Below are 22,669 nucleotides of genomic sequence, written 5' to 3' on the forward strand. Positions count from 1 at the left end.
AAAATGATACAGGCATACGTGAATTGCATTCCACTAGACCAGCTTGTCTATCCTCTGGTTTCTACATGAGCCAATTCCAGCTTTTTTTAAATGAAAGTGCCAAATTATTTCTACAGCCTGTCCGTCTGAGATATTTTTCTCTTGCCTACTTCAGTTTGAGATCTGCTTAGTTGCAGAAGCAAATGAGTTTATACTGTTCTAGGTGTATAGGGGGGAAGCAACAATCCTGTCTATTGTTACTGCAAGCTCATCTAATTTGCCTTTCATTACTTTTTTAATCCATTTAGGGGATTAAATGCTCTTGATAATTTATGACAATGTGTTCTTCAAGCAAGCATTTATCTCTCTTGCATAGTATTTTTTCAGATTGTCTGATGTTTTTGTGGCCTGTCTCTGAGCCTCATCTGCTATTATTCCCTTTTAGATAGAGAATGATCAGAAACCACTCATTTCCCAGACAAGAGTAAATGACATTGCAGTATGTTCCTTATTATTTTCCACCATACTGATGATATAGTCCAGTGTTTGTCTGCTGCACACTGGACAGAATTTTTCTTTGAGTTCTCATGATGATGCCTAGGCTGATAATGCAAGTATCAGCAAGTAAACACATCTGAGTGATAAAAGACAGACTGAGAGTTTTAGGCTGTCAGTTGGGATCAACTTACGACACTCATTGTCATCTCTTGGGAGATTTCTATAAGGAGACTGTATTCTTCCCAGTATATTGCTGTTGAACATTAATACATGGCAGTTTCCTATTAACATAAACATTTGGCTTATTGCAGGCCAACCACCGACTGTGCACCCCAGCTTTATTTTCCCAACATAAAGTGATTAAACTGTTACATTATGCCTTTGAGCTCAGAAGACATAAATTGAGACTGGAGGTCTGGTTGGATTGTAACACAGCTTTCCAAGGTCAGTGATGGAAGGTCTTTCACTGGAGTCATTAAAACCCAAAATGAACAAAAGCTTTGAAACATGGAACACAGGGAACAACCTTGCATTGAGTAGGGGATGATGTGGTTTCCTTCTAATCTTTCCATCTCTATTTTGTGTCCAATAACATTTACTGTGTAAGGAATATATTTATGGCAAAGTTTAATGGGCCAAATTTCACTCCATCTGGTTTTATCTGGGTGCCAGCCAGTTTACTGTGAAGTCAGTGTCCATAAAGTGTAATGAAGGTGTAACTGCATTCATATGTGGTTAGGGTTATAGTTCCCATTAGTAGTTTAGGCCAGATTGTGATCTCATTTATTCCAGTGCAAATCCAGAATAATTCCATGTTGCTACTCCTGATTTACATCAATTACTTCAAGATCAGTCTGGCCCAGTATAAACAAGACTAAAGATTTTTTGGTACCATTGCTGCAAAATGTTCTCTTCTGTACTTACTGAGAGATGCCATGTTTTCTTAACAGTTTTATGGTTAGAAACCTAGCTTCAGATTTCTTCTGGAAAAAGACAAGACCAGCTGTGTAATGCTCCCTAGTATTACGTTGGCGCAGCGCTTCAATATTACTCTGCTCCAAGGGCCTATTTTTCCAGTGTCCTACACCTGGCGTATCATTTAGATCAGAATGAAGCAATACCAAATCTAACCGGTTACATGTTTCACTAATTTTGTGTTGGTGTAAGTGATCTTGAGAAAGTGTAGAAAATCAGCCACTGATAAACAGCTGCTGAATCTCAAAACCTTTTCCAATGGTGTGTTAGGTCTACATACCTAGAGGTCTCACCAATAATCAAGCTTCTTCACTCTGCTTATGGTATGATACTTAAGCAAGCAGCAAGGCTAGAGGGAGACACAGTTTTCCTTTATGTAATGAAGTTGTTTTCTTTTGGGGGAAAATTAAAGGTAAGAACTCTTACCCAGTTTCTTTGTGGACATATCTCAGTCACAGCAACTTACAAACTGTGACGACAAGCAATGTATAAATGCCTTCTGTGCACAGAAAAGCAAGAGAACCAGTTATGAAAAGTGGCAGAGCTGACTCAATGTAAAAATGAAGAGGAGAGCTTTTTAATCAGCTTTATTTCTGGTACTGTCCTCACCTCCCCCTGCTGCAGGGGGCCGTGCAGTTTGGTCCTAGCATGTAAAGATTGGGGATTTTTCTCTTGCAACATGGAAATCACACTGCAGGCAAACGTGTGCAATACCGCCCTTGTTCCTTTGTAGGTGGCCACTGGCATAAAAATTGAGTGAATGATTTGTTTCTTATACTCAACTGAAGTGTTTTGTGAACTAAGACTTGTTTACACACACAACTGACCAATATGACATCTTGTTGCCTGCTACACCTGTGCTGACATCAGAGCAAAGCAACATAGATGCCAACAGAACCAGAACTTGATTCCTTATGTGTAAAATGAACTCTTGTGTAAAGCCCCTTGTGCAGGCAGAGGGAATGTCTTTTATGTGTCTCAAGTTTAACTGAGTGTCTCATCTAAGCTGGGTTACATAAACCAGGGGGCTTATCCAAAATTTCTGCAGATTTTATTTCTTGAAACGAAAATATTCATATTAAAGCTGAGTGAACCAAATATTGCACAGGCAGAAGGAAGCCTAACGAGACAAAGAAAAACAAACTTCCTATAATTGAGTCATGCTGGTAGCTTTTTTCCCCTTATGTCTAGAAGTCTGAACATTTAAACTGGTGCAGATGAAAGGAAATCCTGCTGGAGGAAAGGCACTCCACTAGAGCAGGGGGTTCATGAAGAAATGGACTTAAGGAATTCATGAAGGACTGCATTCTGTCCCAGTGCAATACTGTGATTTTACAGAAGGGATCTGTGTCTTTTCTACAAGTAGAAACACTTGGGAGAAAAAAAAAAGGATTTTGTTTTTTAAAACAGGAGGAGACAATTTGAAGTCAGCTGACTGCTTCTTTTCCTGTGTTTGTTAGCAACTGTCTGTGTCATTTTGATCAAACCACTGTTTCTCACATCTGTTTCTGGATCAGTGAAAAGGAACATAACACAATGCTGTCAAGCTTAGGTGTTCAGGCTGTGTTTCTGCAGTGGGTTGTGAGTTTACCGGTAGGGAATAGCAGATTAGGATATTTGTTCACTCATTGATCCCTGAATTTTTTCCAATGAAGATGTGTTTCTCCATCAAAATGGCACTCAGATATGCTTTTGAAGAATATATATTTACTTGCTTTTTTGGGGGGTCATTTTTCACTAATCAAAGCAGTCTGTGGGCTCCCATTGGTCTACAGGGCACAGTTTGAAAATCACTGGACTAAGGCAGCTTCTGTGGTATGATCAACTAAGACTCTCCAGAGAGCACGAATGCATGATTTTAATGGAAAAAATGAATAAGCTGGCTGCCATTTCTTGGTCAGAGTTCTACGAATGCTAAAAGAAGAAAGATCATACTGCTAGGAAGCCTGATACACCAACTCCTTTCTTCCTGCCTTTAAAAGGAACATGATTAGGATTAAACTTTAGGAAGCTATTCTAGGTGGATGGTAAGGAAATGATGTTATGAACTGTTGAATGTCCATGTCAGCTGTGGAACCAGAAGAGGGAAGGGTGGCAGTTTCAGTGTATTCCCTGGTGTTCCACGGAAGGGCACTTCCAAAATTGCTTGTCCCTAAGAAAACGTCTAACTTTTTCATTTTAATCACAAACCATGGGTTTTCCATAACTAATTTTCATTCATAGTTTTGTGATGTTCAAATCTTTCAATGCTGTGTAATTTTGTATACAATTACTGTCTGTAGTTTTGTGGGCTCTGTTGATCACACTGTGCTGTGGTCATGGTTTGGTTTGAGCTCACAGTTTTAGTGGTCACTAGAAACATCAAAAATGCCAGGTGGAGCCAAACCTTGGGGACATACATACAAAGTGGGACATACAACTCAGGATCCATGTCTTTCTTGACACTGTAGAAGAAGGTGGCAGATCCATGCAGAAAGCATCTGTGGGAAAAAAAGAAAGTTCTTGACCGCATACATGATAGAGATCTGCTTTAGTTCTGAAAGTGTGGATTTAGGTTTCAGGGAAAATTCTGTTACCTATCATAATTCCAGATGTTTTAGAAATGTTTGGTACCTCTAAACACTACAATCTCACTAGGTTCAGTGCCACTTGCCTCAGTGAGTCCTGCAGACTCTGCCTTTACGTGTATTTCCCTTTTGTCAGTTCTGAATTTACCTCCTTTCAACTTCACCGAATTAAAGTGAGATAGGATATAGTTCATCTATCCAGCTTGTTACCTCTCCACTCTAAGAAAGACAGTCTTTTCAGTGTCTTCAAACAAGATGTTTCCTGTGATCTTACCTTAAGCAAAAAGTACAATCTAACACAATTTACACTACACCGTGTCCAGGTTCTAAGCTCATTGAGATGGGTATAAATATGATGTAGCAGTTTGTGAAGACAGGAAAAAATAGTTTTTTAACACATTGGCCTTTGTTAAGCCTGATAGTTTCAATGCCAATTAGCCAGTAGATGACCTATGAAATAGTAAATAATATTTTATCAACTAATAAAACTTGTCAAGGTTTCACATTAATTTTCCAGTGAAATTGATCACTTCAGTGAACTAACAGCACTATTGATTTCAAATGGACTCACCAGCAAATGCATCTTCATTGTTTGTTTTCCCAATTGGATTCCAATTTCTAGACTTATTTATTATTCATAAGTACTTACCATATTACTACGGGAAGAAATTATTTGCTCTTTGTGCCCCTATGGTATAGCTTTTTGTCCTTGAATGGATGGCTAAAGTTTTTAAATGTTGGGTTTAACAACTACTATTGTTTGTACATGATAGCACAACTGATTGTGTTTAGGAAAACAAAGCAGTATATCTGGATCATTTAGATATTAAAGAGGCTTAAAAGACATTAGAAGAAATGCATTATTGTTGTTTACTCATTCATTGACTACTCCAGTGTTTTCCATATTAAGAATCTTTAATATTCTTCATACATATATCACTTTACACAAAATTCTGTATGAGTTTTAATTAATTTAAATATTTTCCACAACACTGAGAAGTTCAACAACTAGCTAGTGAATAAAAATCAGAACACAAAAATGACTCAAAAGAGTCCAGGTTAAGCGATCGTACTGAGTGTAGTTGGTAAAACAAACAAGTAGTAAAAAAGATGGAAAGTCTATTTGGTTGTTAAAATTATTTTCCTGTAAATACTGAAAGAGATTCTCTGCAGTCAGATATTTAAACACAATTAATAAAAAAAATGGCAGTAACTTACAAATGAGCAAGTGAACAGCAATGCGTAAATACTCCAGACTCTAACTGACTAAATTTCCTAACTTAATTACCTTACAGCTGGCATTTTGTAGAGACGAGAAATTTTGAGATCTAGAATAGAGTTAAATGTATTTCTAAATAATTACAAAGACAGGTGGCTAGAAAAGAACTGTAAGAAAGACAAGGAGGGCTGTGCATTGATTATGCTCATGTTAATAACCATTAGTTGCCCTGGAATACACCATTACTTAATAAATACCTTGTTAGCAGGGTGCAAAGGATATTTCTCTGCTTTCTTCTTGTCTTTGGGGCAGGACACACAGCAATCTGTTTTTAGCCTTAAGTAAAAACATATTATTCTTTTCCCTGGGTCTGTTGATCTGAGCACTGGGTGAAAGAGTCAATGTACTGCCTTTCTCCTGCTCATTCCCCACTCCTCTGCCAGATACTAGGGGGAAAGCAGGCATGTACCTAAGAAATACCAGGAGTCTGGGCAACCCTGACAGGCTGGGAATGGTTATTTTTGATACATCTAAATGATGAAATAGAGGAGACTTAAATTAGCTCTTGTAGTTTGGGAAACACTCTCTCAACAACTGTTAATTCTTCTTTAAGATGTATAACTAGAAATGTACACAATTTCCAAAGGCACAGAGGTGCCTTATCTATCTTTGCATAAATGCTTTGAGGTGATTCACATGCCTTCAATACTGACAGCTGGGATTTGGAGCTAAATCTTAAAAAAGAGACACTACAACAACTAACATTCACATTTGACCACAGGAGAGGAATCCAGAAACCCTAGTGAATTATCCAAATATCTCAACCATGCCCAGAAAGAGCTCGGTTCCACAGAATGGGGGTAAAAAAGTCAGCATGTTGAAGAGGAAGACACTTTGAGCTATGTACGGGGGACAAATCACTGACCATAGAGATTGAAATGAAGTTCCCAATCCTTTCTAGGGTTTACATTTGGGGAAGTAGATTTCTTTGCCTAAGAACTAGGGGCATGTTCCCCAACTGGGCTATCTAGAGCTGTGCAGGTGAGCACTGAGCATCTCCTTTGCTTTGATGAGTGCTGTTTCAGCTGGTGTTTCTGTGTGAGGAGGCACTCCTTTCCCTTCCCAAGAAGTGCTATCTGCAGAGGTGACTGATCTGGAGGTGGGGATGGTGATGTAGAAGTTGGTATCATCTACTCGATACGTCTGTGGGGAATGGCAGCCACCACTGGTTTGTTCCCCAATGATGAGAGCTCTGCCCAGTCTCTTCATTATGTATACAAACTCTTCAGCAGCCCCAGCTGTCATAGCACTGGTGAGGATTATTAGCCCCTTCTGAGAGCCATACCTCTCCCCTGCCGGACAGGATAAAAAGCATCAGAAATGCATCCATTTTCAGAGATTTATTTGCATAATGAAGCAAGAGAAGCCAAGATACAACACACTTCATTTCCTACCTGCTATTAACAACCAAAGAAGTTTGGAAATTTACTTTTTACCTATGATGGTATTAAAGCACTTTTTTATACTAGCCCAGCAGCTAAAAAAGACTGTCACTCTACGTGGTGCTCTTGTGCCATTGGTTTCTGGTTATGAGCTCCAGCAGCTGGGAGGCCAGCTCAAGGTTACCACTGTTGGTTCTTCTGTTGCTTTGACTTTTACAGGAGCTTTAGATCCCATCAGAGGAGTGGGATAGGCAGGTGAAGAAAGTGACATTTTCCACTGCTCCTGCAGAAATACTCAAAGCTCAGCCAGCATCATCTTCAGTTTCACTCTCATCCCTGCTCTAGCAACATGGCTGTCATAGAGCTTGGCCTGCAATTTATGCAGGCGGCATTTTATGAAATTATATTTATAGTGGTTACCCACAGGGTTTTTATAGTCTATAAATGGAAGCTGTTACATGGCCTTTGTCCCAAACCCTTCAGCAAATACCCCTTTATTATTAGGATCTGAGCCAAGTTATCTCATTTTCTTACATAAATCAGCTGACAGGAGTAGGAGGTTTTTTGCACCTTCTTTTCAATATATCTGAACACGCTACATACTTTTTGAGAGGTTAGTTCCTTTGAAGAAGTGGCCAGTGCATCATAACTGTGACCTGATAACTCGAAAACTACTCTAAACTGCTCTAAAAGTGTCATTCTTTAAGTAAGTTACAGTATGACATATAATTCTCATACTAAACTGTAAGAGAGGAGCCAATAGCATGGTAATTAATTTTCACACCATCTTTGCTCTTCTCATTTCACTATAGACGTAATATCCATTAGAAAACCCTTTTTCACAGTAGATATATATAATACAGGACTAGATCCAGCTCCTTTGAAGTTAATATGAGTCTGCCTGTTCTCTTTGATGGGAACTGGAATGTGTCCATAGTAATCATATCCCTTAGCACAGACCACCTCTGACTGCCTGGGAAAATAGATGGACGTTGAAGCCTGTGACAAAGTTGAACCATTTCAGCATGCTCCAAGCCAATAATTGCAGACACAATTTTGACACCTTTTTTGGTACTGTCTTAGCTTTAAAGGGAAAAAGAATTAAAACCGATGCTTAAGGCTTCTTAGGACTCTAACTGCACTTTATGAGCACTGAAGAGTTCTGTTTCTGCATGTTGCAGCATCCTTTCAACTTCCACAGACAGCAGGGCAGAGGGGTGTGTGTGTGTGTGGTGTGTGTGATACATTGCCAAATGCTCCAAACTCACTCAGATGTGCAAAATTTTCTGCTTTTCTTTCTCTCTTACATTCTCTGGACAAACTGGGCTATTGTGGGTGTTTTCATCTACTGAAATAGTGGATTACACAGGTAGGAAGTGAGTAGCTACATATAAAACTATGTGTGAGTATTGGAAGAGATATTACTAGAGGTCTATGCAGCACAGGATTTGTTTTTAATTTTGGCAACTTTTAAAAGCAACATGTCACAACTGCTGTACCAAGTATTCAACCAAACCTCTGGGGACCAGTGTACAAGCATTTGTGCCTAACATATCCCATTCCTAGGAGCGATAAACTTATTTATAGATGGCATTGAAAGACATGGCTGAAATGCACATTTTTGTTTTTACATTCTCTGCACAGCTTGAGCTAATTGTGGCAGGTGCTTTCACCAAATTAGTTATGGTGTCTAATGGGTCACTTTAAAATACACAAGGAGGGACATCTGAAATGAAAAGCTACTCTAAAAAGAAATTGTCATTTTACCTTTGAGCTGTGGCTGGGTCCATATTTCCTTTACTGAATCACTGGGTCTGTCATAAACTTTGTCCAAGAGAATTTGCTGTCCTTCATCAAAGAAGTATGAGCACAGGATTGCTATGGAAGTGGTGGAGCCTCCAATATTGTACCTTTTCAAAAATTAAAAATATTAAGGAAACGATTGAAAATTTGTGGCAGATAGTAAATCTCCCTTCCAAGTATTGTTCCTTAACATCAGTACTGAAAGGGCTTATGGCTACATTTTGATAATTTACATTAATTCTTCCCTATCAGCATTTACATATTTATCAGAGAAACAAAATCCCGTGTAAGTGTCTTGGACTGTTATTGCCCACAAATGACTTCAAAAGCAAACATAAAACTGAATGGTCTACACTTTTCTTGATTCAACCTGGAAAAAATTCAGAAAGTAAGCAAAGACTCTTAAAATGCAGAGAAACATCAGATTCTTGTCATTCTTCTATTCTGAATAACCCATGCTATTACTGACATAGGCAGCATGAGTAAATATCTAAACCCTAATATATAAATGTAGATCCCAATTTAAGCAACATATGTTTGTAGGACTGTCATGTTCTTATTTCCTGCTGCACACAATGAGAACACTTGGAGTTTGGCACCTTATAAGATCAGGACATTTCTTTTTGTGCCTAAAGATTGCATTAGCTGCTTCATTTAGGACAGTCATGTTTGAAAACTTGGGTTGTAGTTTAATTTCATACCATTCTCTGAAGATTAAATTCACTGAAGCACCTAAGTATCATCAGAAAACCCCTGCTATGAATACACACAATGGAATACCAAATTATTTTTTGTCTCTCACTTTTCACTAATATTAGAGCATGTACAGCATTGGAAATGTTCATACTTTCCTCACTAGTAGTAGACAGATACAATGCTTTCCTGTAGGTGATACTAGGAGTGCCTGGCACAGACATTCTAGCAAAAACCTGCTAGAAAATGAGTTTTGTTCAGTGCAGTCCATAACTAAGTTTTTTTCACCTCCAGAAAAGGATTAGACAATCCAGGAGGCCTCTGTTCCAAAGACTGAAGCTACCTCTTTATACTGCAGCATTTGGGAGCTGTATGCTGGATTCACACTGTGACTGGCTAGAACTGAAATAAGCCTTTTCAATTGTGTCTTGGGTAGTGCTGTGCTGCCAGGAGGTCCTGTTGCTGCTGCACAGCCCAGGAGGCAGCTAGATCCAGTAGAGCCCAGTTTCCCACAGCTGCCATCATGGATGAAGTGTGTGGTAAGCAGGCAACTAGAGCAGTGCTGGAGAGCTCTTCCTGGGACTCTTGCAGGCAGTGAAACTGCAGCAACTTTAGTCAGTAATAATGACTGAGCAGTTGCTAGAGTTTTAGGTTAACTTTTGGAGGCAAGTACTTCATTACAGACTTCTTGTGTGACATTAGGGAAGCTGTTTATCTCTTCTCAATGCTGTGAAGGTTAAAAACATGAAGTTCATGAGTGGCACAGCTGTTCCATGAAGGGAAACTATTAAGGTGAGAGACATTATGCATTATGGTTAATCCCATACAAAACTGAAATTATCAAAATACGAAGTTCATGAATAGCCCAGCAGTTCCAGGGAGGGAAACTTGTAAGGTGAGAAACATTATTCATTATGGTTAATCACAAGCAAAATTGAAATTATCAGTCTTGCCTTAAAATCATAAGATTGGTTTAGGGAGAATTTCAAAAGGTAAAATGTTTGGGGTTTGCTTTTATATGGCTTCAGACACTGGGTCTTTTGTGTGCACTCAAAGGGCTGGAAATACATTAAATATAAAAAATCAAAGCAACCCAAGAAAAGAACTATAATGAGACCATTTGGTACCTGAGACGTGATTTCACCTTTGCTGTTTTATTGCCCCCAGCCCTGATATAAGTTTTAGCTTGAGAGAAAACCGGGGCAAGAAAGAGGAAAGTCCCAGTCCCATCTCAAGTCTATTGGAAGATGGTGGTGCCTTTGCTGAATTTTAATTCAGTCATGGGTGTATTTTGCTAGTTGCTGTCCTGCCTCCTCTGTGCTCACACAGTGAGATCTCTCTCTCTGCTCTCAATGCCGTGCTCATCTTTTCCTGCACATGCTGCAAATTCCAGAAGAATGTTAAGAAGATTACCAAATACTGAGAGCCCCATGATGGCAGTGGACATAAGTGGTTCTAGCATAAAAAATGAGTTCTTACAAAAGCCTTCTTTTCTTTAGTTGATATTTGTAATGCTTTGGTCTCACAAACATTAGCTCTGGACCAAACTAAGGGAAGGACTTACCTAAATATTGTATGGAACTGCATATTTCTGATATTCATCTGCTTTGATAGCTGGCAACAAAAGGATGCCATCTTCTGGCTCATAAGATTTGGAGCATTGCTGACACACTGGAGTGTCCAACACAATTCTAAGTTGAGAGCAGGCATATGATGCTGTAGCTTGCTGCAGCAGCGTCTAGGAGTACTACAGTACCTTTAAGCCACCTTTGTGCTTAAGGCTCATTCTGTACAGGATAATTTAACACTGCAGATATGGCAAACCAGATGTGGTAATACAGCCTTATGCATGGTCTGTTTTTTTGACTGTTCAATCACTTGACCACTGCCTGCAGCAAAAGATTTAATTAAGCCATGTATACATATATATATCATGAATACAAGGCACATACAGAGTTAGATTAGAAAGAAATCAGAGAAAACAGATGTGACATCCAGGATTGCATTCTGCAATATATTCCCTAAATATGCCTATTTAGTTGTAAACATCTCAAGTGATGGTACAATTTATCTTGAGATATACTCCCAGACTGTTATTGTTTTCCTTGGCTGTTTTCCTTTTCTCATTTAATTCCAGCAATGTTAGCCTGTAAACAGGACAGTAAGCCATGTAAAGCTAATTCACTGTTAGAAATAAAATGCTGTTTTGAAAGAGCTTTGGTTATTTGCCATTCAAAGGTTTACCTCATGTCTATGATTAATGCATCTGTGTGAGCAATTTTCCTCCAAACATGCTCTACCAGTAGGTCGGACACCTGGGTTAGAAGTTCAGAGTCTCCAAACATATCGAATCTCAGATAGCCGACGTTGTTTTCAAATACATTTGTGTGGAATGAAAATTTAATCAGATCTTCAAATACTTCTGGGGAAGGGATCTGAAAGAGTTTGGAAAAACAAAACATATCATTTGCTGGCACTGATAGCTTGGCACAAGATTTAAAAAGAATTATGTGGATCAAGTTTAGTCCAGGTGGGACATATATGAGGAATGTGACCAAGTTTGAAGAACATAATGAATGATATTAAGATTTTTGCATATTAAACACAGGTTAGCATTGGCTGCTGCACTGTTTTCCCAGTATAGGGTGCCCAGAATCTGGATCAGGCACCTATTTGTCAGGGCTCCGTTTATTTTTCAAAAAAAAAAGGAATTTCCTTGGACCAAAGTGTCTGCAAAGGCTACAAGAACCATCCCCCAGCCTGCAGCACAGGCCACTATCTCAGGCCTACCACCCAAACCCACTTGTTTCCTTTTGCAGTTCTTTCTAAAGAAGGCACTTGAGACTTTTACAATCTCTTGATTGGCCTCAGCTGACAAACAGCTGCTAGCTACAGGTGGGGTTGGCCCCAGCCCCTCTTAATGAGCCAGTCCCTGTGACAGTGAGGAATCTGATGTGTTGGGCATGTGCTAGGATACTCATGAGGTAGACATGTTAAATCTCTTATACGGTGGCCGTGTGCCTGCAGTCTCACGTGTTAGGCTGTGATTAATTTCATTTTGTTTAGCTTATGTTATTAAACAGCAGACTTTTTTTTAATAGCAATGTGTAGGCATCTAATAAAGTTATCCTAGCAACCCCTACATGCATTGAGACATAGCCTGCTCCTATTGCCAAACTTCTGTTTTGCATACATGTGTCTGAAAATGAAAGACTTGCCTTCACTTTAAGAACATAAGGCTTTGGGATATATATGACTTATGTGACCTTCAACAATCTGGCCTTTTCTCCTCAGGGTTGCTGTGAAAATGATTTTATACTTGCTTTTTAATCAGTTGCCCTCTGTCATAGTTCAGCCCCAGACAATCCATAATTTACACCCAAAAGAGGAGTCAGTAGTAAGCCATGTGCTAAAAGGTGCTCTCCCAACCTGCAATATACTGCAGAATCTGGAATGCATTTGGGCTTTCTGCAACTGTAGAGGAGTCAGGCAATCTCCTGCCCTACAGGTAGCGCTCTGGCCTGGGGTTGCACTCCTGCCAAAAGCAGGTCTGTCACAGCAGAAAGAGGTTTTCCAAGGTGCGTAAATGCAGCTGTATTTGACACAGCTCAAGCACTTTGCCTTTACCTGGGGGAAAATTACCCACCATATCACACTTCTGGCTGCCCTGGGCTTCTTCATCATTCAGTGCCTTCTGTATGCCAAAAAGGCAAAAATTTCAAACGTTAACTTAAAAGCCCAGCTGGCCAGTAGTTGTTGATCTGATGGTAAGAGCAAACTCTACTGAGTCCTTTTCTGTACTTTCTTTCTCATTGTACCTTGTGAAAATAACCATTGTATCTGGACTGTATGCATATCAGTCCAGCACTACTGAGTTTGTCACTTCCAATCCACTTCCCAGTGACAGCAATGCTACTTGATCTGCCCACTGTACTTTGATTAACAAATCACAGTTTTGAAGAATATATCCAGCATGCATTTCATTGTTCTGACAGAGCTTATATAGTTCAGAGGTACTGGTCCCCCTAGGAAAAAAAAAGTCATCACTTATTGGTAACATCTCCAAATAAAATTAATGTGCTACTCTCAGCCACTTGCTAATGATATTTTAACTGAACGCACAGATTTCTTAGCTTTGTCTCCAACAATAATTGCTAGATGCATACCCATAAGCATGTTGATTAAGAACAACCCCTCTGTCTATGTCTGGTAAATATTTTTTTTCTACTTGTTCTTTTACTGTGCTGCATCACGTCTTTGTGCACTGAGGACTTCAGTACTTGCTAGCAGTGTTGCTGACTCTTGGATTTCAAGGTGAGCAGATTTCTTTTAAAGCCTTAGGTCTCATAGGATAAAATGAATATTCAAGGATCTCAAAGAAACTCTTCTTCATCTTCATGGCTGCAGGAAAAGGTATGAAAATATATCTATTCTAAAGGCTCTAATACCAGAAGTCAAATGAAAAGCACTCAGAATGTAATTTTGCTGTGCTGGGGAAAGCCTCCTAATTTTTAAGCAAGAGGGGAGGAGGCTGAGACTGACAGTAGAGAGTAAAAACTACAGGTTCATGACACTGGCACTTGGGCCATGTGTTGCTGGTACCTAAGGGGGTACCAGCTGGTACCTTCAGAGAGCAACAGCGCACTTTCCTTTGGAAGGCAGGGCTCTGTTTGCAGGCCAAGGACAAGCTGGGAACAGGATGCAGCTTTAAGTAAGATCCTGCTGCTCAGTCAGGCAATGTTTACATACAAATGACTTGATGTTAAATATAAACCCTCAGGTGCCTTAGTAAGAACACTATAAGCAATGTGGCTCAACTAATGGACCTCTAAGCTAACACCACTTAGGCCAAGGAAGAATTGTTTTTTGTTAACTATATAGGGTCTCCAGCCCTATTCTGCAGTCTCCTTCTGCGAGTAGCCTAACTGGAACAAGTGATGTGACACAAAATAGGACCTAGAATGCTGCCCTGCAACTCAGGCATGGAGCTTCATCCCTAATTCTGCTACTGACACATACCTCAACCATGGGCAAACTACTTTTTCTACTGTGTCGCTCTTCCCTCTTCTCTTCTTTTTCAGCTCTCCCCTAAGTTGCTTTGTCTATTTAGATGGAAACTATATTTTCATAGCTAGTACTGTGCTGACCATTGCAATGTGACTCTGATTTCCATTAAGGTTGCTTGTGCTGTCAACTGCCAGCTGTTAAAATACTACCAGCCAACACCCCTGTGCCATTGCAAATCTTGAGATTGGTTTAAGAACTGTGAGATTTTGAGTGCTGGGTGGGGGTGTTGCACCTTTCTTTCTTAGAATAACATTTGGGTTCCTTGTGTACCCTCACAGACTGGAATGGAACCATTCATCCTAGTAGGTCCCCCAGCTCAAGGACTGAGCAGGATCAGCTATATCCCTGACAGCTGATTCTCACTTGCACTTAAAAATACCCATATCACTGGGTGATTTCCAGGCAATCCAGTCTAGTACGTCACTAGCCTTACTATTACAAAGATGTTTTTAACATCTAGTGTAAACAGTCTAAGTTCACTACTTTCTACAGTTTAAGTGCATTACTTCTTGGCCTATTTACCATGGACAAGGGAACAGATTATTCTCTTCATATTTGAAACAGCCTCTTATGTATCTGAAGACTGTTTTCATGTCTCCTCTCAGTTTTCTTCTCTCTGGAATAAACAACTCGAATCTTTTAAACTTTTTAGAGATGACTCTTATTCAGTCTACTCTTTACTACTGTTCCTCTTTTCTGCTGTCTCCCCATTTGAGCCACATCTTTCCAGAAAAGCATTGCCCAATACTGCACATAGTATACACTAGCTGAATTTTCTTTAGAGCTGAATGTGGCAGAAGAGTTCACATGTCTTACTGATTATATTCCTCATTATCCATTCCAGTTTGATCATTATTATTATTTACTGCAACAACTTGACTCCACTGACTTGTGTTCAGATTATGAACTCTGAAAAACCCACATAATTTTTTACAGTGCTCCCCCTAAACAAGCTGTTTTCCTCCCAGAGTTGTGCAGTCAATTACTATCACCCTAGAAACTGTGTAAGAACCCTGCATGTGTTCTCATTTAACCTCATCCTGCTTTTCACAGATCATTTCTCCAGTTTTTCCAGAACTGTAGCTTTGAATTCTAATCCTGCCCTCCATTGCACCAAGATAGCCAGGATGGGGGGTTTACCACAAGCAAAAGCTGAAACCCTCTGGGACAGTGCTCTGGAAAGGATTAAAAGAGGTTATTTAAGGCTCTCAGTCCCCATTGAGGGAGTGCAGGGCAGAGTGAGAAGCTGTACTTTCACCCCGCAAAGGACAACACTGCACAGTGGTGTGTAAGCCTGCTCTGACAATACACAGCTTGTAATACTCATTGCAAGCCAGTGAGCAGTTATTTTCTAGTCAATGCCCTGGAAGATTACATTTGAAAGCAAAATCTGAAAACACGATTCATGGCTAAGTTTTGATTTTCATCCAAAACCCATTTAAAGTCCTTAAAACTAATGGCCAAATCTACTGTAACATTAATATCAATGGAAAAAAATTAGCACAAATGGATCTCTTTGGTGGGATTGTAATTGCAAATATAACTGCGTTGAGCTTGAGTATCAGGATCAGAAGATGAAAGGTATTAGAAACAGAACCGAAATGATTAATAAAGTGTCATATTCTTTTCTGCACCAAATACAAGAAGCAAGCATGAATTGCAAAAGGTGATGAGTCAATGAGAGTTAAACACGAGACATTTTTTTGGTTTACATGATCTTGTATAGTTCCACTGAGTTTACTGTGATTATGTTGATATAAATCAGCATTGTATGGGCCCAGAACAATTTTTTTCCACCTGCTAGGAATAGATGTAGGAATTTGATTATCTATCTTGACACTTTGAGGCTGAACATTTTAATTTCACTCATTAATGAAGGGACATAAGCAAACTGTACTCCTTTCTGGTGAAACATCTGTAACTATTGCCTCCTTCAGCAAGTATAATACTCTGCTATGGATACATATTATTTATCTGGGAAAAGGAGGACTTTAAATGCAGAAATAATTTCTGTTTATAAAGGATTCCTTTTTGTCTTTGATCATCATTTTCAGCTGCTTATCTAAGACATTAATACAAAAATTCTCTTAGGCATGAAGACTGCATTAAAAGTATTTGGGCATTATCAAGGGGCCAAAAGAGTCACTCAGGGAGACTCTTGTCACTTAAGATTGACATAACACATTTGCCAAAATCAGGCAGTAGTTCTTCCATAGGTAGTCTACAATACTCAGATATTCATGAACACAAATGTTTCAGTGTGAACGGAAGGTATGACTGCAGGGAGAGAGGCAAACAGAAGAATAAGAAGTAGGGATTATTGAACTGCACATCAGCAAGTTTACAGAGCTCTGCCTTATAAGCAAAATGCTGTTTTCTGAATCTCAAACAATATATACAACATTTGCCACTGGGAAGTCTGACTTTGGAAAGTGGCATTTATGCAGCTGACAACTCCAGCTAGCATTGACCTTGCTGCTGTCATAGAGGAGGCATATTCACTACCCTGTATTATGCTTCAGCAGCTATTCTAGTGTAGCAGATGCAAAGGTCTACACGCATTTCACTTGTCTGTCTCCTATGTCCCATCCCATCCTTCCTGCAGTTATTCATCATCACTTTCATTTAATTGTGTTGGATCTGCTTCACTGTCAAGGTCATTATCAAGAAAATCCCACTGTCAAGGGAAAGGGTGGCTTGGAAGGTAGGTAGCATGACAGAAAAAAATAACTTCTAGGTTTTTGAGGAATAAATGCGATACAGATTAAAAGAGCCACTATTTCCATGTATAGGACTGTCCAAAAAAATTAATAATTTATAAATGCAATTAGTGCCATCATGTAAGCTTCACTGTGATCTTAAGGCATTTGCTCTCTGGGGCGTTGGTATGGGGTATTCCTGAAATGTTCTACCGAAAGCAACCCTCTTGGCCCTGCAAAAGCAAGGCAGGAATGAAGGTACTCCTCTGCCCAGTGCTCTGTGGAATAGGTGAATTTTCTTTTACCTCTATCACAAGGAAAAGCCTTTACTTCAATGACTTCAGTGTCTTCGTTCACTCATCCTCTTTCACCTTAAAACGTCTTACGACTGCTCTCTTGTCTCTCTGCCTCCCAATTTCCTTAAGTACTATGAGGGAATGCATACACCTTTGGAAACTATTTTAGCTTCATAAGAAACCTATGCTTCTCCACTGTTATTTATACATTATTTCCCCTTGAAGAAATCTCACATTTTCATCCACACTGTCCTGATTTTCATCCACACTGATGTAATTTCATTCCTATGTATGTATGTCTGACCTCTTCCCATCACTTTGCTTGACAAAGAACTGAGATAAACAGAAGCATTAATTACTATAATGGCATTTCCTCACTAGCTCTATCAGGATCAGGATTTCATGTCATGAGACAAATAAGATATTTGTCCTTTACATCCTGTTCTCAACATTCAAGGTCTGAATAAAGTAAGGTTTGAACAAGTAAAAATAGCCAACAATATCTATTAACAGCCTTCAGTGAGAACAGTGATTAATTTGCAAGATGCGTCCGCTTTACAGAATGGGAAGAAATTTTGATGTATCACTACTGGTAAGTTGCTAATAACATAGCAGGGAGCTCTGTCAAAAACATCTTTAGAGTGAAGTTTTCCACACCCAACAAATGTAGGAGGGAAAGAAAGTGATGGAATAGAAAAATCCTTTAATTAATTATTTCCATTTAAGCTTATAGGCAAGAATGGGGCCAGAATCTCTTGGTTAACAAACTTGATAAAAATGCACTCCTCTGGCAATGCTTAGACTCTGTCCTTGACCTTAGTGTTGGAGATAATACCACAAAGGTCATGCTCACTTTAAATCATGCATGCCAAAAACTTCAGAGGGTGGAAGCCCATAGATTTCCTCCCCCAGGAAACATTTAATAGTTATCTGACACTTGGTATACTCTGGCTCATTGCAAAGGCAAATGCATTCTCTTCAAAAAGTAATTTCATGAGTCCCTGGAGAAAAGACGTCTCTGATAGCCATGCTAGAGCAGTAGCCAGAAAGGAGCTAACTCCATCCAAGAAAGGGATCAGGTTATCCTAACCCTTCCTTTAATTTGAAGATGGAATTTTAACAAGTGCTCCTGGGAGCTCCCTCCAGCACAACAATGAACAAGAAAGATTGCCAAAGCAGACCAGTGTATAAATACCCAGGCTCTGAACAAAGCATAGACTGTTATGCAAACCACACAGCAAGGGCAAAAGTAGATTATTAAAAATCAATTTCTCCCTGGGGTCACCTAACTTCCACCCAGATACTTCTTGCAACGTATTTCTAGGTCACTGGGAAACTGTTTGATGCTGAGCATGAGATACAATCAGAACAACTTTCTGCTGTCACTACCAAAAGAGTTACTTGTTATTCTGGTGTAATAGAAGTCAGGTACAGCAATTTTATATAGAAAAATCCATTAAAGGGTATGTGACTGCATGTTTTGTGGGTATATGCATTTACTCTGGTCCAACAAAATTTTTCTTAAATTACAAACTCATTTTGTAACCAGTGGGTTTCTGCATTAATTTATTACACCTTGAAAAGCCATAGCACTGAAAGAAAGGGGATCACAGAGACAATGAGATATCTTCCTTCTAACCATGAAGCCCTGCATATTTGCTTGAGGCAGATGGCAACCGGCACAGATTCACAGCCTGAAGGTTGTTGCCAAAACGCATGCATCCAGAACTACCATCTACTACCACAAGTTACTACCCTGACTTGCCTTAGTGTCAGAGAGAGCTCAGCCTCCAAAACCCCACTCAGGCACTGGCTTCTCCTCTGGGTACAGGAAAATCCTGGTGGTCTTATGATATGGGATAGAAACAAGGTAAGATATCTGACTAGTGCTTCCATTCTAGCTGGCATCAGTATAGCTGGGTACAAGAGAGCAGTACCTGTTTTGGCATGATCCCTGGAATGCTGTCCTTGGCATGTTCAGGAATGTAGAGTAATTTCAGGTGCTCATCATCAGAAAGAGCTTTCAAGTCAGCAGTCACCTTCCTGGCCAGCTCCTCTTCTGTATTAATCCTTTTATAACTGTCTTTGTTGATGTTCTTGGTGAGGTTGGATGTTATAACAGCCCCAATGTCCACAAAGGCATAATTATCTGCCACAAGCTTGCCTACAGTTTGCAGTGTCTGTGGCACCTGGGCACGCAGGTTGGCAATGTGCTGAGCTACAGCCATGGCTTCACTGGCCTGGATGGTGATGTGTGGCTCCACCCCAGACACACTCCATACTTTGCCAGTGACTGGGCTGAGCACCACTTGGCTGGGGATGGAGGCATATAGGGAACTGTTACCAACACGATAAATGCCCACTGAGAGGGAACCACCGACGGTGGGCTCACCAATAACTGTGGCCCGGTGTAGATCCTTCATAGAGCGAGTGAAAGCTTCAGCTGCTGAGCCACTCATATGGCTTGTTAGGATGTAGATGTCCTTGAGGGAGCCATATCTCTTGCCGGTGACTTGGGGGAAAGTCCACACCTCTGTGCTGCGGGAGGTACTACGATCGAAGACAGTATAGAGGTGTTGACGAGGCTCAGGCTCAAAGAAGTAGGAACAAAGTATTGGGATGGCAGTGGAGTAGCCACCTGTGTTGTACCTCATGTCAATAATCATGGCATCTGTGTCCACCAACTTGTTCCATACCATCTGCACCAGCTGGGGCCCAATGGCCTTCACTGTTTCTGCCTCAGCCATCATATCAAAGCGAAGGTAGCCCAGGTTGCCTGGCAATACCTCAGTTTTGAAGAGTGCCTCAATGATGTAGCTCAGCTCCTCAGGGCTGGGAATCATGTTTGGAAGCTGTTCTTCTGGTGTTGGTTCCACATGGCTGTGGAAGACATGAAGCCGATGGTCCCCTGAGGCCTCCTGCAAGTCACTGGTAAGCTGGGAAGCCAATGTCTCAAAGTCTACAGCTGATCGGTAACCTCCTTGGGCCCGTTTGGTGCTGAGCATAGCATTGGCCTTACCAGCCACTTCTGGGATGGCATAGTGAGCCTCTAGGAGTTGCCCAGTACCCTCCAAAAGTACTCCCATGTTCTTGTGGAAAGCTAGCACCTCTTCAGCCTTCTCCAGTGCATCCTCAGCCAACACTATGGCATCAGGCACAACTCCTCCACCCATCCAGCTTTCCCCATGGTTGTCAATGAAGGTGATAACAGGAACTGTGACAGTTAGGCCACAGGTTATTCCCTGCTCAGGCTGCAGCAGAGGGAATGTACGGGTGTGTGAGAGGCTTCCTGCTGTGATCTCACCAATCAGTGTGGCACGGCCCAGGGACTGCATGAGGTAAGCAAACTCCTCAGCAGCTGTAGCAGTGTGGTGGCTAGTGAGCAGGTAGATTCCACGCTGAGCCCCATACGGCTGGCCCAGCAGTTCTGCCTGGCTGTTGTGCTCCTGTGTGTGGTTGGTGCGTCTGTCATAAGTTGTGAAGAGATGGACAGGACCAGCAGCAGGATCTTGGAAATAGGAGAGTAGTACAGGCACAGCAGAGGAGGAAGGGCCCCCAGGGTTGTAACGTAGGTCCATGATCAAGTTCTCTGTATTTTGGAGGGGCTCCCACACTTTGTGGACAATGTAAGGTCCCAGCTTAGCAAGCACAGAGGCATCTGCAAACTCATCAAAGCGTATGTAGCCAACATTGCCTGGCAACACTGACACCTTGAAGACAGTATCCACCAAGGCGTGCAGCAGTTGCTCATTGTCAGGTAAGTCAGCTGCCACAGCAATTGGCTTCTCAGCAGAGGGGGCAGCAGCTTCATCTGGCATCATGACTCGGACCAACAGGCGGGGGTCTTCAGATAAGGTCTGCATCTCAGTGTTGAGCTTAGTGGCCAGGTCCTCTGCTGACTGCACAGAAGAGAAGTCAGAGGTGACGAGGTGCCGCAGCAGTGCTGGCACCCTCTCCACTAAGCTGTAATAGTCCTTTAATATGTTTGCGAGTTGGCTTAGGGTGCCAGGCACTGCTCTGCGCACTGCCAAGATGTCCAAGGATTTCTGCAAGGCTTGCTCTGCCTCAGTAGCCACACATGGCATCACCCCACTCACCTCCCAGCTCTGTCCACCTCCACTCAAGGGGCTGACAGATCGTGACACGGGAACCGTCATATAGAAATTGGAGGGGCCAATACGCAGCTTCTGGATGTCCAGTGAGCCCCCAGCTGTCTTCTCCCCAACAGTGATAGCCCTGTTCATGTGCTTGAGGATGTAAGCCACATCTTCAGCCACTCCTGTGGTGTGGCGGCTGATCAAAACAATTACATCCTTGTCTTTGCTGTACCTTTCTCCCAGCACCTTTGGCAGTGTCCATATCTCTGTGGTGGTGTTGGACGACCGATTGTATACAGTCTCAACGTGCAGCATCTTGTCATCTTCATGCAAGTATGAGATGATGAAGGGGAGGCCAGAAATCTGTCCCCCAGTGCTGTGACGAAGATCTATCACCAGGGCAGATGTCTCTATTAGCGTCTTCCACACCTTGTCCACCAGAAAAGCTCCAACTTTCTGCACAAATTCCTGTCCTATGATATAATCAATCCTCAGGTAGCCAACATTGCCCTCCAGCTTGTCATATGTGACCACATGCTCAATAAGACTCAGAAGTTGTTCATGAGTGGGGGAAGGCTCAGCTTCTTGTTTGGGAGCTGCATGCAGTGATGGTTCATAGGAAATCACCAGTCTTGGGTCATTCAGAGCACCCTGCACTCCAGCTGTCAAAACACTGGCCAGCATTTTTGGATCAGAGATGTCCAGGATCTCCCCGCTCTTGATTGCTTGTTCAATGGCTTCTTGCATTCCCACTAGGTTTTCAGGATAGCAGTAGTTATCCAGAAGGACTTTAGCCATGTCCAGCACTAGGGTTGGCTGAAAGATTTCCTCAGCAGGTATGCTGCACATGATCAGTGCTGAAAACAGGAAGAAATGTGTCCTGATCATTTTTAATTTGTATGGAATAGAAAAGAAGGAAAGAAGTCAGAAGCTCTTATCGATCAAGATGAACGTAGCTCTCCAATGACTCTCTGTGAATCACACTGAAATCCCTGTGTTGAATCCAGGTGCACTGAACAGATAAAAATATTTTATCTGCATTAAACCTTTAATCTCATTAAAATGGAGTGCATCATCCGAAGTGCACCAATAGATGAAATTCAGCTCCTTACTTTTTCACAGACCTCTTATGAAACAGTAATAAACTTCAATCACCAAGGAAGATCTTTCTGGCAGTTGTTTCCAAAAGGTAATGCATTGCCTGTTATAAACTGGTCCTGGCTTATCCTGACAGTGGATTGCTTACATGCAAAACTTTGATTTTAACCACCATTGCAACAGCAGTAATCCAGTCTTTCACCATTATTTATGAAAAGCTTATACCCGAAGATTCT

General features: G+C 41.0%; 1 protein-coding gene across 2 annotated transcripts; it reads right to left on the minus strand.

Annotated features, from left to right (window-relative positions):
- Nucleotides 1-609: 609 nt before the first annotated feature.
- RBP3 (retinol binding protein 3) lies at nucleotides 610-22,313 on the minus strand. 2 transcript variants are annotated; one of them, XR_012629680.1, is made up of 5 exons: nucleotides 19,176-22,313; nucleotides 11,421-11,611; nucleotides 8,448-8,590; nucleotides 5,496-6,590; nucleotides 610-3,932 (listed from the first exon to the last, which is right to left on the minus strand). XR_012629680.1 is itself a non-coding variant. In XM_074874838.1 (4 exons), the coding sequence occupies exons 1-4, from the start codon at nucleotides 22,221-22,223 to the stop codon at nucleotides 6,262-6,264; spliced, it is 3,711 nt and encodes a 1,236-aa protein (XP_074730939.1). In that variant the 5' UTR covers nucleotides 22,224-22,313; the 3' UTR covers nucleotides 4,916-6,261. The 2 variants fall into 2 exon arrangements, 1 of the variants encoding a protein (XP_074730939.1); XM_074874838.1 differs by lacking the exon at nucleotides 610-3,932 and having other exon boundaries at nucleotides 4,916-6,590.
- Between the last annotated feature and the right edge of the window lie 356 nt (nucleotides 22,314-22,669).

Source organism: Strix uralensis, chromosome 7 (assembly GCF_047716275.1).
Source record: "Strix uralensis isolate ZFMK-TIS-50842 chromosome 7, bStrUra1, whole genome shotgun sequence".
Taxonomy (NCBI): Eukaryota; Metazoa; Chordata; class Aves; order Strigiformes; family Strigidae; genus Strix; species Strix uralensis.

Coding starts and splice junctions, on each gene's coding strand:
- RBP3 (XM_074874838.1), bottom strand. CDS start 22,223: ATGATCAGGACACATTTCTTCCTGTTTTCAGCACTGATCATGTGCAGC. Junction 11,612..19,175: donor CAGGGATCATGCCAAAACAG/GTACTGCTCTCT, acceptor AAACTCTTTCAG/ATCCCTTCCCCAGAAGTATT. Junction 8,591..11,420: donor GCATTAATCATAGACATGAG/GTAAACCTTTGA, acceptor ATTTTTGAAAAG/GTACAATATTGGAGGCTCCA.